The 21,704-nt window shown below is 35.6% G+C and overlaps 1 protein-coding gene across 3 annotated transcripts; it reads left to right on the top strand.

Moving 5' to 3' along the window:
• The first annotated feature begins 92 nt into the window (after nt 1-92).
• Nucleotides 93-21,186, top strand: LOC118278806 (protein rolling stone). Of its 3 annotated transcripts, none has more exons than XM_035598179.2 (5): nt 93-292; nt 6,955-7,347; nt 9,989-10,099; nt 12,298-12,493; nt 20,138-21,186. In XM_035598179.2, the coding sequence occupies exons 2-5, from the start codon at nt 7,059-7,061 to the stop codon at nt 20,331-20,333; spliced, it is 792 nt and encodes a 263-aa protein (XP_035454072.2). In that variant the 5' UTR covers nt 93-292; nt 6,955-7,058; the 3' UTR covers nt 20,334-21,186. The 3 variants fall into 3 exon arrangements, with proteins under 3 accessions (XP_035454072.2, XP_035454080.2, XP_035454064.2); XM_035598187.2 differs by lacking the exon at nt 93-292 and adding an exon at nt 2,565-3,226; XM_035598171.2 differs by lacking the exons at nt 93-292; nt 6,955-7,347 and adding an exon at nt 8,248-9,064.
• The last annotated feature ends 518 nt before the right edge of the window (nt 21,187-21,704 follow it).

The following is a 21,704-nucleotide window of genomic DNA, read 5'->3' on the forward strand; positions in this document are numbered from 1 at the left end:
TAATTTGAGGCGGTAAGTTAAGCATGATCTGCGGCGCTGACGGTGGCCGCAGTTGACCTCACATGCGTGCGCGCACGGCCCAGCATCCCGCGCGCGCACTATCAGAACATTAGTCGCGCGGCACTCGCGCGCAGCTACACGCGCTGCGTGCTCACACTACCTAGTTTATATTTCACTATAGAACCGCGCAAACTTATGAACATATCGTAAAAGCGCGAAGTTCTTTGAAATATATTTTATTTATATTTTGAATTAGAAGTGAATAGTGTGTGTCAGAAATAAAGTATAAGTGGTATGTATTATAATTAACTGGCATTAATTCATTTAAGCACGCACCCGTACTATTTTCTCTTTCATGGAATAATGAGTTCAGTCTTGGAAAAAAACGGAAAAGAAAAGTATTTTATACGTACGTATATCCAATCAGTTACCACCGCTATTAGGTACCTATATTTTTTTTTTCTTTTCTAAACGTTACAATTTATTGTATCCTATAAAACATTCTAAATGAACATAATTATATTTATTAATTAATGATTATTAATAAATGTTTATTTGTACCATGATGAGATTTTAATTGCCTGTTACTTTTGTAGTTTTGAAAAAAAAATATCACATCGGTAATAATTTTCTAACATCAGGCAAATCGAAGAGATCTAAAATGGGGTAATTAAAAAATATTCGAACACTGTTTGATAGCTTTGAGTAGACAAATATTTTCACTACATACGTAACTTATATAAAATCAAATCAAATAAAATTAGAATCTACAATAAATTATTTCCTTACTAATTAAACGTAATAATACAATAAAATAAAATATAATACAATAAAATTTCAATCCTGTTTATATCTGTAAATAATTTTATTTAATGAACACAAGTGTTCTTAATACAAATACGAGTACAGTCATACCAAACAATTTTATTAAACAAAACAACCAAAGATCGATGATGTCAATATGCTAAATATGTATTTTCAGGTACATAATATAATATTCCTATAAAATCTACATAATTATTCACGTAACAAAAAATATATACCTTTTCTATTATAACTCTTCACATGCCGGCGTCACTTAACAAAGAAATAAAATATCATTACAAGCTACCATTTTAAAAACATTCATTGTTATATCTACGATAAACTCTTCGTATGTAGACAGATGTACATATAATATTATTACATATCATTTTCATAATACATAACTACTGATTATTATATCTGCTCAATGTACAAATAAACACATCTAACATGACTACATAAAATGACATCAGTTTAAATGGAAATTAAAATTTTCTAAACTACGTAAGTAAGTGCTCATAATAAGTATTTAGGCACACACTATATATTTATTTGTGAGTACAAATACATACTACCTACAATACTAATTCTCATTTAAAACTACAACATTCATTTACTTTGAAAGGTACACAATTAATTATTAACGCACTTGTTATTTTTCCTCCCATATAAAACCCAATATATTTCCTCTTATTACTAACTTTTACCCATCAAAAACATGCTAAACTTCATCTTTTTCAAACCAGCAGTTTAGTATGCGTTGTCAGTCATTGACTCAGTACGTAAACAACGAATGATACATATTAACTTAGCTAACAAACAAAGTAATAAACACAAATTCAGTTATAATTCACAATTACGTTAGCGCGCTTTAATATTAGGCACTTTATATTACTTGTAATTACTTGATTAAGTATCGGCCGCATATTTAGTCGATAGGTCGACAGCTACATAAAGAAGAACTCCTAGACCTGGTACTTAGGCATGTAAAGGATTTCCACTATCACTTACTATTAGAAGGCTACTTGTCCTTTAAGGGAACGAACCGACGGCCTTACGACTATACTTACTACATAACGTTAGGGAGTATTTAAAAGCATGTGTGTAGTATAATGGTTAAATGAGTATGTAGTTTTAATGTAAAACGTCTGGGAGTCAAGAAGCAGAGTGAAATAAAGCATTATTTACTTAAATATTTATATAAACTTGAATCATCCCCATTTACATACAATGGAAATAATAAAATAACTGGCGTAGACTTATGAATTCGTCAGCTCTTGTCTACCTTTTGACCAAAATATATAGTCTATAAAAGCAACGCCCCGTGTAGGTCGTGATTAAAATTGCGAGAGGTAGGTCAGGAGAGAGTCATCGCATCTCGTTTCGCACCACGTGCTCTTAGTATTTGTTCCCAAAAAAACTTAAATACCAACAGTATATTATCGCAAGCTATATCTGGAACTGTTTCTATTGCCGGTGCTAGAATTTGGCCCATCTCCCACTGACGCGCCTAGATATTGGCTGACAGCCCCAAATAGTCTGCAACTTTGTCAGTCTACACGTAACTCGAAAAGATCATCATAATATATAACTGCACATAACTATCGGGTCGTCGGTCGTCAAACCTTACTATAATAATAACATTAATTAACATTAACCTTAGTTTCTAAAACTGCGCGAGGGTGAAAAGCCCTGGCTTCAATACTTAAACACGGGAAATCAATTAAGAGTAAAGGAACTCAGTTAAGTGTTCTGAACACGAGAACACGACTCGATGAATCCTTGAAAGTGGTGTGAAGTAGATAACGGTATCTGTGCTACAAAATTATTTCATGAAGAAAAATCAGAAGTACGACCTCTTTCTTAGACCTATTTCTCAAACTCGTGATTTCACGTCACGGTATGCGTCTATGGGTGTTCCATGTACTTAGTTGATATAATCAGTTACAAGTAACTTATAATAAAGGCAATTCACATAGTAAATCGGATGTTTAGTAACACGCGAGCACCGGCAGACAGTTAGAGCTGGTAGTAGCATATCCTTATGTTATTACAAATCCAGTTATCGTGACTGGCGCGCATCCTTAAAGGTTAGGATAATGAGCGAGCGTTTTCCTCAGTTTCTAATGCCCTTGAAATGATTTTTCCACGTATTGTGCTCCTTGGCTGCCTTATAGGAGGTTGTAGGTCGACGGCGACGTAAATAACAAACAATCGAACACAAATAAAGTTTTACGAGATGCCGACAAGACGGCTTAACTTAACAAAACTAACGTTGGCCATTGTGCTAACATTTGCAAAATACTAAGAGTTCAGTTGCTTAGTATTGTTTGTGAATACGGTTCGTGTCGTTATTAATTTTGTCAAAAACAAAACAATACCGTGCCCTATTGTGGCCGCAGTCGCAACGTCGAAACAAAAGGTAATTTACTATACATCTTAATTTTGTATATACGAAACGGACAAATGTTGTAAAATTGTATGTACTTAGTATTTACTTACTATGGGCATGAAGCAATGCTTTGACTTCAAACACATAGCTTTATTTGTTTTTATAACATTATGCATTTTATGGCTTTGTACCCACTGTAGTTAGATATTTAATTTTCCAATGCATTATACTGTATGTTACCAAGTATAAGTTATTAACAAATAGTTAAAACGCTTTAGCGGTCACTGAAGACTGCGTCCGTTCTGTTGGTAAACAAGAAACCATCGCTTAACATACACTTGACCCTGCAAGCACTGCTTAACCTTGCAAACTGATTGGGTACCGAGCAGAAATCTAAATAACAACCTTTCAAACACGTGTCGCCGAGTATCTATTAACTTTTATTAAAATTTTTATCGTTTCTAAAATTATGACTAGTCGAACTGCCAATAAAAATAGCAAATAAGTTTTTGTCAAAAATAACTTTTAATGTTTTGCTTGTCCATTGCAAATATTAACGTCACAAATGTTTGACTGTTTTACTAATTCGTTCAATAATGTGTACACGAGGTTTGCTAATGTTTTTAGCCAGTGTGTATTTGCAATCAGGAAGTTAATGGGCTTTTCCGTGAATTCAAACCTTACAAACACATAAATGTAGGCACTACAAGCACTGTTTCAGTTATTACAAGACAATTATTTGTTTACAGTAAACATCGACAAATTTGACTACAATGGACCTTCATCGAATATTTTAATGTATTATAAATTAACATTTATACCTAATGCAAACTAATTAAGTTACAAATTAAGTCTGTCTGTCGCATAAAATAACAAAATTCTAAAGATATATGACCTTAAACTTACCAAAACCTATTGCATATTTTATGACGATAATACGCTTCGTAAATAAAAGTTTCGCATCTAAACTAGGGGCCTACTCCGGTTCTCAAATCCGAAGTTTCGTTTAATCTTCGGCCGTAGATTTTATTGATTTATTAAAAGAATTACTTGAAATAACGTTTTATTTTTAATTTCATATTAAAATCTATTTATTTATCTTCATTTCATTTTTGTTCACGAAAGTTCGCAATAAATATAATTGTAGTATGCTGCCTGCGAAGTCTTTTCGTTCGTTCGTTGAATTAGAGTAGGCCCCCTGATTCGTTCGACGCAAATGACGCTTCTATATACTTATGCTATGTAGGTCAACATCAACAGCTGTGCACAAACACAACCCACTGAACTTGAACTTGGTTTGTGTTTATTTATACATAGGTAAAAGAATTTGTGAATATCTTCCACATCTCATTTTTGAAGAGATCCCGCGAGATCGGGAACTATGTGGTTAAAACTCATAATACATAATATTTAGTGACCTCTTACGTTCTTTGTGACGAATGACACGACATTGTCACAGCTATAAGTTCAGTAATCGAGTTAAAATTACATTCGTCATTAAAATGCATTTATTTAAATTGTTTTTTTAATGACAGCATACAAATTATTCGAGTATGTACGTCGATTTTCTTTGTCGACTTCCATTGGCATTAATCACGCTAAGCATATATTAGAGGCACTTATTTTAAAAGGTGGTTGTTCAAAGTACATATTAGTTAGATCTTTTTTATGATATAAGCTGGTAAACGAACAGACGGATCACCTGATGATAAGCAAGAGTCGATACAAGTGCGTTGCCAGCCTTTTGGGGTGTTAGGAATTTAAGTTATTTTTTGTTTCATTGTGTTTTTTGGTTTTTCCTAATTCTTACATGACGCCTATATCTAAATGTACACACATCGATGTTTACATGTCTAGTGTGCATTCGAAATATAAAACATTTTTACGACAGTCGTGTAAATAAATTAGTCATGAATGATTAGCACCTATTCCCCACATTTACCTACCCGAAGCTTTATTTACTAAATTCCTAAACAACACTTATGAAAGGCAAAAATCAATTAACAATTTAACGCGATAAATGTAAAACACGAAAACTATTAGTATTGAACTTATAGGTATTCACTGATAAATGATAATTTACCTTGACTTTTACGTTTTTTCGTGATTATCAAACGCGTTCTATTTAATAAAGTACATAACTAAATTATTATCAATTTGCGTACGTACCTTATAATAGGCATTCCATTGGGTACTCGTTTTATACGGTGCGGCATAGAATCTCATTAAGCACTTATGTATTTTAAGTGCTAATGAACAATCAATACTTTATGTATATGTTACGGTAAATCTGATTAATTGAAAATTATTAATAATTTTACAAAATTATTAATAATGACCACACGTTTTGGTAAATGTGAATAATCGATCGAAATTTATTACTTTTAGTAGTGATTATTAATAATTCACGACACATATTGGTGAAAGTAATAAAATAAATATAAACCCTGTTTTTTGACGAGCATGTATTTATTTATAATATTAAACACCGTCTTACGATTATATTAATTAGAGATCACACAAACAAGGTTACTTGTACTTGCTTTAAACCGAAAGGACAACAAATTCACATATTCTGCGCGTAAGTGCGGGTCTGCGGACGGCGAGTAGGGGTAGCTCGCCGCCCGACTAGAACCAGACCCGTGCGTGCGGCGCGTCGAGTTTTGCGCGCGCCTCAAAGAGCCATCAGACCACCACAGATGGGGCCCAGTAGGGGTGATGCCTGATCTGGAGCTGCGGACTACCTAGCGGGTATACCGGGGCTCCGGCTCGAAGAGCAGGAGTAGGAATGGGGTGGTTTTTAGTAAGTAAAAGTCTGAAACTCCCTCTCGCCTCGCCAAAAAGGGCACATTTATCACAAAATTAACAATAAAATTCTTTTAAAAATCTAATCTACCATCAAACTTATGCAAAAAAGTCTATCGTGGTACATAAAATTGTAATAAAAATAAAATTAAACAATTATTGTTTCATTAACAAAATCAACACGAATCCTAAAAGCAATCGTTAATAATCATATTTGGTTTGCCTGTAAATCTTCTGTAGCACCTATAAATGCATCAAATTTGAATTTTTAAAGTATTATCATAGAATTCAACAAATATTTGTTGTGTAAGTACAATATACTGCCTTTTAAATTGAAATAAAAATAACATCTTGGCCACTTATTACATTTATCACTACTAGGGTAAAATTATTAATAATAAGCGACAAATGTGATTAATTTATCACTTTTACCGCGAGTTTCGGTAATTATTAATAATAGTAGATAATTATTAATAATTTTCAATTATTCACTCTTACCGTAACATATATTTTATGAAGCTAGGAAGGAATTTCTATTACATTCTCAGTTTGTGTGATTGGAGTTTGCAACAGTTCTGAATATTTACCCATCTTGTCAAAATTGTTTGGTTTCTATATCCAATAAAAGGACTGAGAAGCCGTTTCAATAACTTCCGCACATGTTCTAATAACAGTTCTAGTGACTGAATCACGTGTACCTATTACTGCTTTAGTAAATTAACAGACGGCATTTGAACGAGATATTAATGCAAATATCTTAATTATAACGCACGTAGTCAATGCCAACATCATTCCTAGTTCTAGTAAAATAAAATATAAATATACATATATACATACTTCCTATTCGTTAATTTCCACGACAAACAACATCACATCGACCGCCAAAATACCATTTTTGTAGAAAATTACTTTATAGCTCACTTAATATTCCTATTTTCTGTCCTTGTTCGCAGCTAAACAAACATACTGGAGGCTCACGTGAGATGTTATGAGTAAACAGACCGAGCATTACTAAGTATAAATTATTCGTCAACTGATAATATACAAAGAAGTAAAGATGCAGTGGTCTTGGAGACAAGCGGGTTTCTGCATCACGGGAATCCTCGGAAGTGAGAAGAATGAGTCTTCCGAGCCATTCACGAGGTCCTGTTGCGGCAGGGTGTCTCCGTTGTACTGGAGGGTGCCCATCCTCGTGTGGGCGCTGTTCGTGCTCATCTGGTCGATGTCGTTCTTCTGGGGCCCGACACAGATGTTCTTCCTGTACATGACACATTGGGGGCTGGCATTCATTGTACTGGAGTCGTCGTTCGGAATATTCGTGGCCATAGGACGCAGAGGTTTGACAGGTAGGTTGCATTTAATCACTGGGCTAATCGAGTGATAATGGTCGTGTTCCGAGCCAGTCGGTGGTGCGTCACTAATGGCGGTGGTTGCTCCACCTGTGTTTCACATAGCATCCTGGCTGCGGCTGCGGATGGTGCAGCGGTAGCTGGTGCAAGAACTGCCCCCGGTACTTACACTAGTTAGCCTGACAACTGCGGCATTCCTGTTTCGTATAATAGATTCACGCCACCGACTCAGTCAGTTTAGTCACGCGTGCATGATTCTTTCGCAAAAGAAAATTAATAAAACCAGATTTTTAGATAATTATTAGTGTTGCCTATCACCTGGCACCTGACAACACACTTGGTGCATACATACGTATTTACTAATTCACTTTCATACATAGGTAGTGTACGTTTTTCTTTTTCCTATTAACCTGCAAGTGATCTAAAAATAAATATGTATTATGGAAAAACACGCAGTCCAGTGAAAAATGTACGCAGTTAGGTACCTACTTGCAATATTTTCTTCGCAATATTTTCCTGAGCTGGTTTGCTTATGTCTGTTATAATTACAAAAATAGTCTGCACGTAATTATGCTATTGTTGGAAGTGAACTAAGACCGTGGGAAGGTTAAGGCTTGATTAAATATAAGATAAACAATCTCTACTTACTTCCACAACAGATAAAATCTCGTGCAACTCAGTCACCAAAACAAATTTTGACGTAGAACATCAAACATATTATAGATTCTGGACCCGCAAAAAATATTTCCGTTGTTACATTTATAAGTGATAAAAACTTAGTGTAAACATGTTTACTCACAATACTTTTAGGCAAGATGTGTTTGTGAACTCGCATGCCATCGTTATCTAACAGGTAAAATTACACCTAATTATAAAGAGGGTATCACCAACATGTATAGGCAGTAGGTACTTACCACCCATACAAGTGCTACATTTATCATTAACAACACGTTTAACAGCTGCACACGATGTCTTCACGATAAACAACAATGGTGCTTCGTGCAAATAAACCAGCGAAGTATAAATAAAAATGGAAATCGCAAGAAACGATTAAAAATCTATGTCGCAAGGCCTTGGCGATACAAAGGAACAAGTTCATTACAGAAAGAGTGTTGTTACAAGATCGAGCCGTCACGTCGTCGTCGCGTCGTCGCGTCGTCCTCACGCTCCACTGCTTGCAGTACATTTTCACTGCTTAGTTGATCACTAACTATGTACACGATCGGTACTATTTCATGCTTCGAATAAAGATCCGATAAAATTAAGGTTATCATCGGAACCTGGCGAAGGATAATGTGATCACGCGTGGAACAAAGAACGTTTGGAAATGCAGTTGCATAGTGTTTGTGTTCAGTGTTCTTTGTTAGTGTTAATGTTCGGCGGTAGTGCACTGTGGACGCGATGCTGTGTGTGGGGTGCGCGCGGGCCGAGTGTCGCTGGCGCATGTGTCTGCTGGAGCACCCGTCCCCCAGCAACTTCTACGTGAGCTGCTGGCAAAGCAGCCGCTCGGCCGCGCCGCTGCTACTGCTCCGGACTTTCCTCTTCCTGTTCTCGACGTGCGTTCTGCTCGCGTCTATCGCTGTGCCCTTGACATTGAATAAACATTTCGGCCATTGGTTCATATACTTAACACATTGGGGTTTCCTACTAATCGTTCTCACTACGGGCTTCGGTACTTCGGTTTCCGCATACGCTTTCTATAAGAAGCCCATTGGTACGCTTGTTTTCTTACTTATGTTTATTTAACACGTGTGTAACGTATCGATATCGATTGATAAGAATTGCACGTATTTTCTTTATCAATATATATTTACATGTACCTACTAATAACAATAGTGGTGTAATAATTATTTCTACGTCCACTGATTAGTTCAAGTCTGCGAAGTTATTGATAGACGAGACGGTATGTTATGGAGATGATGTATCAAGTCTAAAAAAGGATGTATGGATGGGCAATATGGTCATGTCAGAGGGTCACGTCGAAGTATAGCACTGGCACGTGCTGCGAGGCCCACGTATGAATGTAGTCGGCTGACCTCGCCGCGCCGGTCGTGCCTCATTCTGAGGTCTTGTACCTCCTCTGCATTATCTCATCTATCACTCGCTACACCCATAACTTACTATCTCCCGGTATTTAAATAACCAGTTCTATAATACATGTTAACTAATATTCCACTATTGCAAATGTGTTTAACATTTTGTTGGAGGTCGTCCATAATGTTATACAGTTGTGGAGCGGATGCATTAGTTCTGTTTCACATCGACCAATGTTAGCGGAAGCTGTGAACGTTACATTCACAAAATTATTATACATTAGATTGTGATTATGCGTAGATTTCCCATTGAAAAAAAAACAATCAGAAACCACGCAAGAGCGTAGCGAACGTGCACTGATGGAGAAATGAGTTTTGTAGAAAATATTATAAACAAACAACGAAGATAACCGCATGTTAATGATATTTAAATCTGTCTACATAATAAAAGAAAGGACGTGGTATTTACGTACATTTATAGCTTCTAAGCTGCTAATAAAAAAGGTTCGACATTCAAAAGTCTATCTAATCTGTGTTCAGGGCTAGTATCGGAAACATTGGAATGTATCGCAGTGAGCTGTACCAATATTTTAATTTATCCACAGACGCCACGTTCGGCCTGCCATGGTACGTGAAGACATACTGGATCCTGTACAACATCACGATTCCTGTCTCCTTCCTCATCACGGTCTTCTACTGGGGAATTCTGAAGACTTGTAAGTACTTCATCCCTTTTTTATCAACTAACTTTAAGTCGTAAAAACTGTCATTCTGTTTATAATAACTATCGTGAGACATACCAAAAGTAACAAAAAATCACGGTATACTCACGTAAATTAATGGAGAAAAGCTCTACTGGTTTCGAGACACAGAGGGACTCTGCACCATGACCAACATGCGCAGACATGGCGACGTCGAGTAGCCTATAGTTTTCAATAATATAAAAATTGCATTTGAAATTAATAATAGCTTAGTAGAGGTATTACTAGATGTTACAAGAGTATTACACGGGGCTTAAAAGATTACTGGTGAAAACGTGCAACTGTTATTCTGAATCTATAAAAAGGAGATGTAATCGATACAAAAAGTTAACAAAAATACGTTCTGCTGCTTAATAGTTGCAACTGCACAGAAGCGAAACATTTCTTTGGTAACCTAGATCTAGTTATTTTTTATCGCAATTACAAGTTAGGCTTCTGAATTAATTGAAATCAAATCAAATTGTTTTTTCGTGATTCACAGGTTACATAAAGGTCTTAGGTAAAATGTGCTCATGCGTGATAGTAGAATAAAGTAATTTTTAATACAAAATCAAATAAGTTTAAATAAATGAAAATATACAAGAAACAAAACAGATACGAAACATATTGGCAGCTATTACTATGCTAGAAAATCACTAAGATTATAGTAATAATATTCTATCAAGAAAAATTACAATTTATACTTAAAAATATGTCTACTACTGTTATCTTTTATATTTTTTGGAATTTTATTATAAATCGTAGTAGCCATATTAAATACACATTTTTCCTACAGAGTGGTTTTAAGTGTTAATTACTTAGATTGACCTACAAACAGTTTATTGACTGCTCTATAGACCCTAAAGTTGTAAACAAGTTCAGCGGGTTCCATTACTTACCTACTTCATTTGCAATAGTTTATTTTTCTAAGTCATCGATTGCTTCCAAAAAAGAAGCGTTCATAATTAGATTAGTTCCGATAGACTCTGTTAAAGTGTTACCAAATTTTGCTATTTTTTCAATTACTATTGTTTGTACTTAGGTTTTTTTAAACATTGCCCCACACTAGTCTCGGGTTCGTTTATAAACATACAATTTCACATGCACACCCAGAACCGATACAACAATTTGTGGAGCATACAAAGAGTTGCTCCCTACGGGAATCGATACCGTTGGAGAGCAGTCAGGTTGTCTATTACTTAGTTGGTGGAGACGTCACAATGGTTGCTATCAACCGAGATTAAAATTGAGATTATTAAAACTGTATCGTTCGCACCTGCTTTACTGTTATTAAGATACAAATTGTCAAAAGCATTACCTAATTAAAATTTTAATAATTAAGCAACTGTATTAGTTACAAGGCAATATAGGAAAGTGGGCGCTCCTAAAACCAAATCAATGTAGGGCTGGTAGGGCGCTCTAACAACTCAGTGTACTGACTTTCACTAGCAACCCAATGACGGACAACCCTACTCTCAAACACACGTTGTCTTACGAAACTGTGACCCTGAATACTTCACACTACAAAGCCCTTAGAATATGGAGGTCAATATCAAAAGGGCTATCTTAAAACACAATATAATAGAACTCAGTAAAATATAATTTATGATGTTTAATGTTCATAGCATAATCATCATACTTTAATAACATGTACTGGTAACATTTTTATATAAAAATAATATCTATGCGCATCACGTTCTAGAGTCGCAAAACATAGCGTTCAATCAGTGTTTTTAGTTTTCGTTTACATAAACAAGGCAACTTTGAGAGCACAGATAGATGCTAGCTTCCAGACAGAATTCAAATACAGCACTTCTGTGCTATTTTTATCCATATTTATTTACACCTGCTGAGTTTCACGTTAACTTCTATAAAATAAAATCTATTATACCTCTAAATATTGAAAGATAGCACGTTTGGCGCGGGGGCTGGGCAACCCACTGCCACACAACGTGTAAGCAGGTTTCCCACACGGAGCAATTCTGTGTGATCCACAATTATTGTTCCTAGACTGAGTGTGATGAGTATGTGAAATTGTATATTTGTAAACGCCCCACGTTACAGGAGAAAATCCATATAAAAATAATTAAGAGCAGAAATAAGCAAACTATGTCTCAATAGACCAACCATTCTACACACACTTCACATTTTCACAACATAATGGTGGTTTCCAGCTGCGAACACGGTGAACTTTGCACCGAATCCGGTGCTGGACATCATGCTGCACGGAGTCAACTCGGCGGTGATGCTGGTGGAGCTGGTCTGCTCAGCACACCCCAGCCGACTGATGCACGTGATGCAGCCACTGTACTTCGCCGGAGCCTACATGCTCTTCAGTGTCATCTACTTCTTCGCTGGCGGACTGGACCCGTGAGTATCTATACTTAATATATAATAATATTATAAAGCTGAAGAGTTTGTTTGTTTGATTGTTCGTTTGTTTGAACGCGCTAATCTCCGGAACTACTTGTCCGAATTGAATAATTATTTTTGTGTTGAATAGTGCATTTATCGAGGAAGGTAATAGGCTATAAAACATCACGCTACAATTAATAGGAACCGAGCAGAGCGGGTGAAACCGCGCGGAAGTAGCTAGTATAATATAATTTATTTATTTATTTATGCAACGTCACGCCTTTTATCCCCGAACGGTTAGGCAGAGGTGCACATTATGGCACTTAATTCCGCTATACAATGTACAACCACTTTTCACCATTTGTGTTACAAGTGCCATGTAATAGTGTGAGCCTATATCATATAATTTCTAGTTTATAAAGAATATAAATATGGAATAAGACTCAGTGAGGAGATAGAATTCAAAAAAAATCTCTTCTTCTAACTATCGAGTTATTGCGAATTACATTGTCGGAGATCGGGCAAAGACAAGAAAAAATATACATTTAGTTAGCGCAAGAGCTGATTGATCTATTGGTCTGCACAATATTACAAACTAACTACTCCTTAGCGCAGATCACCTCGAAATTAACATACCTACTGATAAGATTACTGTATAAAGCAAGATTTATTATTAAAAAGTGACTTTAAATATATTAAAAAATAAATAAAACTACTTATTATTCCTATCTATTGTACATGACATTTTATTTTTAAATTATAAAAAGATATTTCGCAATTATAGTTTTAAGTTTAATGTCAATATGTTAAAACTGTATTTATTAGCATTATTTCGACGTTGTTCATCTTGCTCTAATATATCCTTCACACCAATTAATATATCAATGTCAACACACAGACAGACATTCATCAAAGACCTTAGCAAGTATTGGACAAACATTTTTTACATGTGACATGACTAGACCGATCCAAATTAGCACCTTAATTCGTGCTTTAAATTTTATGGTTAAATCGTTCCGCCTTTCATACCACCGACCCGGTATCGAACCCGAAACCCCTTGTCCGGCAGTCGCACTTGCAACCACTCGGCCAACGACGCGGCTTAAAATGTTAATGAACATTATTCATACATGCGTCTGATATAACTAAATGTCTATTAATACATACGATTTATAAATAGAACCTTATATTATACAGGGTGACTTTGAATTCGACGTATTCCTCTCGGGAGGTGATAGTACAACTAATTTCCTACAAAATTAGCCCTGAGGTCCTTGGGCGGAAAGTGGCTAGTTTCTGAGATATTCAACATTTTTGGTTTTGGTAAAAAATCCCGAATTGATTACAAAAACATCAATAAATAAAAAAATACTGGTTGGATTTTAGTAATTTTAGTTTTAATCAGTTGCTAATACATCAGTTATCATTTATAAATACTAATAATGGCAGACATATCATTCGTTTTAAAATAGCAAGTAATTTCTTATCAAATTTTGCTTTGTGTCACTAATTTGGTCAATAGAAAACTGGATTTATTTCAAAAAAAATATACGACACTAAGCGTACAAACTATTAGAAAAACTTCCTTGGTTTATTAGCTACCCAGAAACGTAAAATAATTACCAAAATTCTCAAAAACAAATGAATTAATTGATGATAAGTAGAGTATAAGGAGAAAAACTCAATTACAAAAACATGTTATTTTGCTAAATTTTGTTCATTGTGACCTCCCTTACGACGAATACATGCCCCAATATGCTTCCTTATCTCTATGACGGACACTCTTGGACTGAATATGCGTCTTGTTTCGTCACTATCTTCAAATATGTTTCGGAGAAAAATTCGATACACGGCCTATTCCGTTTGTATAAACAAGGGACTTCATGTAAAAATCAATCGGCCTTAGGTTCTGGTCATTGTGCATGCCATGTAGTCATGTAGTGGGACCGCCCTGTCAATCCAACGCCTGAAAACCGATGTATCCAACCACTGCCGCACAGTAGTTCGATAGTGCACTAAACAATCGTCGTGTTCGAATAAACTCATAATCTTGTTTCTAAATTCAAATTTAAAACAATGATCCTAGCTCATTCCTTACAAATTAATCTTTATTCTCATCATTTAAATTATTGGGTAAAAAAAAATAGAGCCCAATCAAGTCATTATTAATGATACCCATCCAAACATTTGAATCAAAACCGTATCCGTGGACCTGTTAGTTTTGCTTTTTTAGATTTCGTTGACTTTTTTGGGGCTAATAATGGATATTGTGATAGTTTGTCCAGCGCAGTATCGAACTACTGTGCGGCAATGGTAGGATGTCTCGGTTCCCACGTGTTATATTGGCAGGGCGATCCCACTACATGACTACATGGCATGCACAATGACCAGAACCTAAGGCCGATTGATTTTTACATGAAGTCCCTTGTTTATACAGACGGAATAGGCCGTGTATCGAAATTCTTCTCCAAAACATATTTGAAGATAATGACTAAATAAGACGCATATTCAGTCTAAGAGTGACCGTCATAGAGATAAGGAAGCGTGTTCGGGTATGTATTCGTCGTAGGGGAGGTTACTTTGAACAAAATTTTGCAAATAAAGATGTTTTTGAAATTGCCCTTTTCTCTTTACACTCTACTTATCATCAAATTAATTCATTTGTTTTTGAGATTTTTTTAAATAATTTTATGTTTCTGGGTAGCTAATAAACCAAGGAAGTTTTTCTAATAGTTTGCACGCTTGGTGTCATATATTTTTTTTGAAATAAATCCAGTTTTCTATCGACCAAATTAGTGACACAAAACAAAATTTGATAAGAAATTACTTGCTATTTTAAAACGAATGATATTTCTGCCATTATTAGTATTTATAAATGATAACTGATGTATTGGCAACTGATTAAAACTAAAACTACTAAAATCCAACCAGTATTTTTTTATTTATTGATGATTTTGTAATCAGTTCGGGATTTTATTACCAAAACCAAAAATGTTGAATACTTATCTCAGAAACTAGACACTTTCGGACCAGGGACATCAGGGCTAATTTTGTGGGAAATTAGTTATATTATCACCTCCCGAGAGGAATACGTCGAATTCAAAGTCACCCTGTATAATGAACATAATCTATGACAAAATACGTACTCAACATTCAAATGAGACATTTTCGCAACACGCCATTGCTTGCAACAACGTAAAAGTTCAAGATCAAATATGTAATGATCTAATTGATTGTTCCGCGCGTCGGATCGGAGATTGTTTGTTGCAATGTCGTAACGATAGAGCCTCGACTTCTGAATGACACACGACCAATGTGCCGAGAGGTCGATGGACACTCGCACGTGTTTAATTCAAGTTCATAAGTATTACCTCGGTGAGTTGTAACTATTCTTTTTAACCGATTTCCCAAAAAGGAGGAGGTTCTCAATTCGTTCGGTATGTTTTTTTGTAAAAAAGAAAGAGAAAATATTTATTAGGTAGATTTCCTTCTGCAACTAGGCCTTTAAAGGATTTGTGTTGAGTGAATCTCAATCCTAATCATATTGGAAAAGTAGGCTATGTTACCCACTAAAAGATTACATCTGAATTCACTAAGTACAATGTACTGAACTGATTTTTTCTGAAATTGTAAGTGAAATTTAAATTGCTTCAAAACTAATTTGCTTAGGATACTCGCTCTTAACAGTAGAGTTTTTTTGAGGGGGGAAATTCATCCAATGTTTCCTAAGGCCTTGGGTGAAACGAGACAAAGTGTCAGATTCTTACTGACTAAAAACCACCGCGTTCCTAGTCCCCGATAACCCATCAAGTCATCCGCAGCTCCGGGTAAAGCTTGCAAGAAGCCTTTTAAAGAAAAAATATCGTTCAGCAACTTATCCACGGACTTACATTGATATTATCGAGCCAAAAATTAGGCCTCCTTTGAGGTCTATTACGTATTAAGAATGCCCTCGGTTTTATGGCAGGTCATAAGCCACAAATTCTGTGAACGCGAACAAAATATAGCGCTAGTAAACGCAAGGTTAGCAGCAGAGATGATACGTCCGTACGAGTCTAGTATTCACAGAGCCTTATTAAGAAGTTTTACCTCGTTTCGGAATTCGGGGACAATAATATAAGGAAACAAACAATTCCAAAAACATTTGTTTAGTATGCAGAACTTGTGTCTACGCATGACGCATGACATGCCACTACGCATATTTGTTTATACTTTATCATTTAAGGACATGCATACATCATGATGTTACCGAATACCTTGCCAGATCAGTTGTAATATAAGTTTAGCACTTATCTGGGTTAATCGAGAAATCTCAAGGGCAATCTGTCAACTGTGGCTGTAGATTTTTTTTATGGTATAAGTCGGTAATCGAGCAGACGGATCACCTGATGGTAAGCGATCGCCGCCGCCGTGAATGCATTGAAACGCCAAAAGCGTTACAAGTACGTTGCTGGCCTTTTGGGGGTTAGGAATTGAAGGGTTGTTCGGAGAATTGAGAAGATTAGGATGGGGGATACCTAATAGAGCCTCCGATAACCTCATTCACACAACGAAATACAACGAAAGTGTTGTTTCACATCGCTTTTCTGTGAGGCCGTGATATCACTTCCGTCGAGCCAGCCTATTTATGCCGAAGCATGACTCTTCTACACTTGATTTTATTCTCAGATCTGTTAATATATCTTAGGAATTAGGATCAGGTAGAATTCTTAGCACTCGATCGCTTACAAGTGACGGATATGGTTTCTTATTGCTCAAGACCGAATAACATAGGCGGGCATTTAGTTTTATGGTGCCACAACATAAAGATTTCACTTTACATAGGATTGCGCTAACTCGATCGGTTGATAATAGAATGCAATCGCTGTTATTTTTATGTACTGAAAAAGGGAATTTGCGCATAGTTTACCGAGGACTAAAAGCTATGAAAAATTGACATGTATGTCCCAACAGGTCTATGAATAGGAGAATAACAATGAGCGTCTGATTGTTTATATCCCACGCATAACATAAGATAGTGGAGTGTGAAACTGAGAACAAAATGTGATTGATAGTCAAGAACCTTTTGTTTGCGTGTACGTTTAAATAAACTTTGAATGCACTAACATTGAACTTGATTTTTTGACCACAAAACGATTTGTGGTTTGGAAAATGTAGGTCATAGAATTATTGCATTTCCTTGAAGGTTACGAGAGAGTTAATAATTACGGTATTCGCCATTTATATCAAGGTAGCTGATAATTTAAAATGACAAATTAAATAGTAGCAACAAATATTTTTTTAACACAAACCATGAACTAAATAATATTAATAATGGTTCAATCCATGATACAATGTCTTAGTCGTTTAGTCCACTCTGAGCCCCTCGGCCCAGGATAATTTATGTGTCCTCTCAGCCACTAATTCGTTCCCTCTCGCCCCCGGGGGTCGAATGTGAACTATGTTTAAGGATCGAGTTAACACCTTTTGTTAGCGGCCGAGGGGCCGGGAGTTGATTAAACGGTCTTAGTGAATAGTCTTTTAAATTCACCTAAATATTAGTAAAATCGTACAGCTTAACAAACAGCTTCGTATTAATATTTGATATGGTACCTACTTACATACATAATAATAGGTATATCTACTTAAAATGTGAACGACCGCGGTTGTATCGTTCGCCAAAGATGCGCAAGTAAAACCTTGGTTATATTTAACAAACCCGCAAACATTTAATAAGTACATAATGCTTTATGTACTAAGAACTGTTTATTAAATACTCACTGCCCTTTTGCAAACGGAGACTAATGCAGTCAATGACGTTATGGTGGAAATAAACAAATAAATAAATAATGAATTGAGCACATACTTACCAGCTGTTACTAGCTACGTCGGTTTTATTCATGGATGGTCAATTTCTGTGTTTTATTTTCATGCAAAATCTTTTAGGTATTTTCTAGTTACTAAAAGTCACTAAACATGGCTAAGTAGATGTACAGTAATAGTAAAAAAAAATACCTTACGGCCCGCTTTGCGGTTGCATATTCCATTAAAACAAACACTCAACAAATCACCTGGGGCGACCTGTGCTCAAAATTGATAATTAAAAAAACCTTTATTTTCCACTCTAAGATACTTCTCTAGATCATTTACTTACCTGGGACTATTAGAACCTATTTGCTAAATGCCAACCTAAACATCAGACTTCTATCCATTTAACACGTTTAGTAAAAATCCTTGAAGGCTTGAACGAACGCTATTTAATAAACAAAAGAACTAGATGCAGGGTACGAGTATTGCAAAACGACGCATACTGTCTAGGTAGGTAGGTACTGTGCTACAAAAGAGATAAAATAAATCACTGCGTGAGAATGACCTCGTGGGACTTACTGTTGTACGAAATCTTTGGTACATTATAATGTGAATATGTTTACGTAGAATAGAAAATATAGACAACTAGCAAACCCGGTGAACTCAGTTTCGCCACCAATGATTTTCCCTATTTTCCTGCTTTTCTCTTGAAATTTTCCTTGAATTTCTTGCTATAATCCTCACGAAGCCAGAGACCAATGCAAAACCTTGGAAATCGGTTTGTGCCTTCTGGAGTTATAGCGTCAGGAAGAAAAACTCGACTTACTTTTATATTATATTATGTCATGATACTTCACAGTTACATTATTATATATGTTATGTTAGTCATCGATACCATGCAGTCTTTATTTATAAGATCTTGGAAAACATATCGTTCTCACTTGCAACAGTTTATACCAAATTTTGTTGATGACGAGATATTATCTACAAAACATATTCAAACATGAGTTTTTCCCGTGGATTTTCCCATTACGAAACTACATATGAGTACAATAGTTAAGCAAGCAAGGAGTCAGTTATACAGAGAATTTAACAATGGACTGATAAAATTCTGAGTTGACAATGGTGTTAAAAAGTTCAGTAGGACGCAAATTCTTATTTTAAAGTATGTACCTAATTATGGACGTTATAAAAATTGTTAATAAAGTTCAAATTTGAAAAACTACACACATATAGGAGTTTAAATGTGCGTTGGAAGAAATTAATTAGAAGTAACTGACAAGGCCGCATTCGTGTGATATTTCACAAAGTATATACATACATATATACTCGTAAAGTATATATATACTCGTACCATGGGTACCTTGGCTTTGATGTCTTGCTTGTGCAATTAAAGGTCTTAGTTTCGGTTGTTATATTATTTTATAGCTATTTTATTTTACCTTGATTACGCTATTAAGAAAATATATTTGCGGATAAATTAATTTTCGGTGTGGAAATCTAATAGTTAAGAATTTTATAATTAAGAGGTACAATTAAAGTACTGATCGTGTAAAAACTACATTAAACTCACACGTTTTAATTATGTCTGAAATAGTTAATAAATTATCACCGGTGTTCTACGTTAGCATTTTAGAGAGCGAATCTATACTGTTAGTAGTATTACTATTCAAGCACACTTTGACAAGCCACTTTACTAAGGTACTATAATTTATCGTATGTACTTAGGTACTGTAATGTAAATATTAACATTTTATACTTATTCAATATTAAATAAATTGGTTTAATTATACATAATGTTTTGTAGATGACCCTGAAACCAGTCATTAATTCCCCTTTATCCCTGACTAACACAGTCTATAAATGTTACAGATGGGGTAACCCGTTCATCTACCCGGTGGTGGACTGGTCGAAGCCTGAGCAGACGATGGTGGTGATCACACTGACGGCGTTGTTCCTGGCGCTGATGCATGTGCTGACTGTTGGCATAGCGACCGCCCGGGATGCCATCGCCAAGAGACGCGACGCGTTAACCACTGGAGTCTACAACGATGCTTTCACACCTTGACAAGCTATGGCGGATTAAGTGTGCAAGAAGCCCGTAGCAAGGTTTATTGGGATACCGAAAATAGATTAAGGCTGGACTGAGTTTTGCTATGCGAACCCTCTTATGGCGGGGATCCTCTTAAGGTCGGGTCCCCCTTTTGTTGGTGCTCAGTTTTGCTGAGATTTTTGCTCAGAACTTATTTTGCGTTGCCCTTAACAATTGGTACTCTTGCTACGTGGTTTATCCAGCACTATTGATTAGTGTTGACGAAATGTGTATAACAGTTCCATTCACTAGAAGTGAGCCTTCTAGTATCGGCCATGACACCTACCACTGCCAAGGATAGGCTGCAACTCCCCTTGGGAAGGGAGTGATTGTGAATAAACTGTTCTGGGTTCAGGTGTGTAGTGTATACAAATGTGATATTATTTAACGAAATCTTACCTATCTATGGTACAGAGGTAAGCAGATCAACCTACACAGACAGTTGAATAAATCTTCAACTTTATTTCTTTTGTAACTAAGTCGAAAATCGTTTGAAGAAAGTTGGAGTAGGTTGATGTGCTGACGTCTATACTATTCAAACAACCGATGTACTTTAGGAGCGCTAAACATTTTTTGTAAACGAAAGTTATTTGTACATATTTAACGTAGCAAAAGATGATCTTTGAGTATAAGTTTATACTTTTATTAATAGTAAAATATTATATTTTACTTTAATGTCAAAGCGCACTGTGATTTTAGTTTTTAAGGTGTTGTAAGTACCTAGCTGTATTTTCTTTTATAGAAAGGGTTTGTACATAAGAAAGCACAGGGATTTAATCTCTTTACAATGTGTTATTAAAATGTATTCGTAAATAAACGTTTCTATGTATTTGGTCTCTATTTCACTCAATTAATGCACCTGCAAGGGAAATAATATAGCGTATGTTATCTGTGTGTGTGTCATAACACATTTTGGAGATAAGTCGTCTGGTATTTCATTCGTGTCGCTGATAACTTTGATTTTTGCTATCTAGAAATTCTATAAAACCTTTTATGTCCTTGGCCGAGTATATAGTGAACTAGGTACAGTTAGGACCTGCTTTACCACCTCACCACCCTATATAAATCCCTGATAAACTTATGTAAGAGATAGTTCATACACATTACGTTCTTAATTCAAATATATCTGGTATAGCGGTTATCCAGACATTGTGAAACAGGCCCTAAGTGTTATGTTTATCAAGAAAAAATGAACAGCAATGTAGTCTTATCAAGAGATTTCTCCGCGACATTGACAAACGGTGAAATAAATACAAGAGCGTGTTTCATTAATTATTTGCTGTTACTTGATAACTAAGTAAAGTTTTTTTAATGGAATCAAGTCATTGTTCTATTGTTATCTACTAA

The sequence above is a fragment of the Spodoptera frugiperda genome, chromosome 15, assembly GCF_023101765.2.
Source record: "Spodoptera frugiperda isolate SF20-4 chromosome 15, AGI-APGP_CSIRO_Sfru_2.0, whole genome shotgun sequence".
Taxonomy (NCBI): Eukaryota; Metazoa; Arthropoda; class Insecta; order Lepidoptera; family Noctuidae; genus Spodoptera; species Spodoptera frugiperda.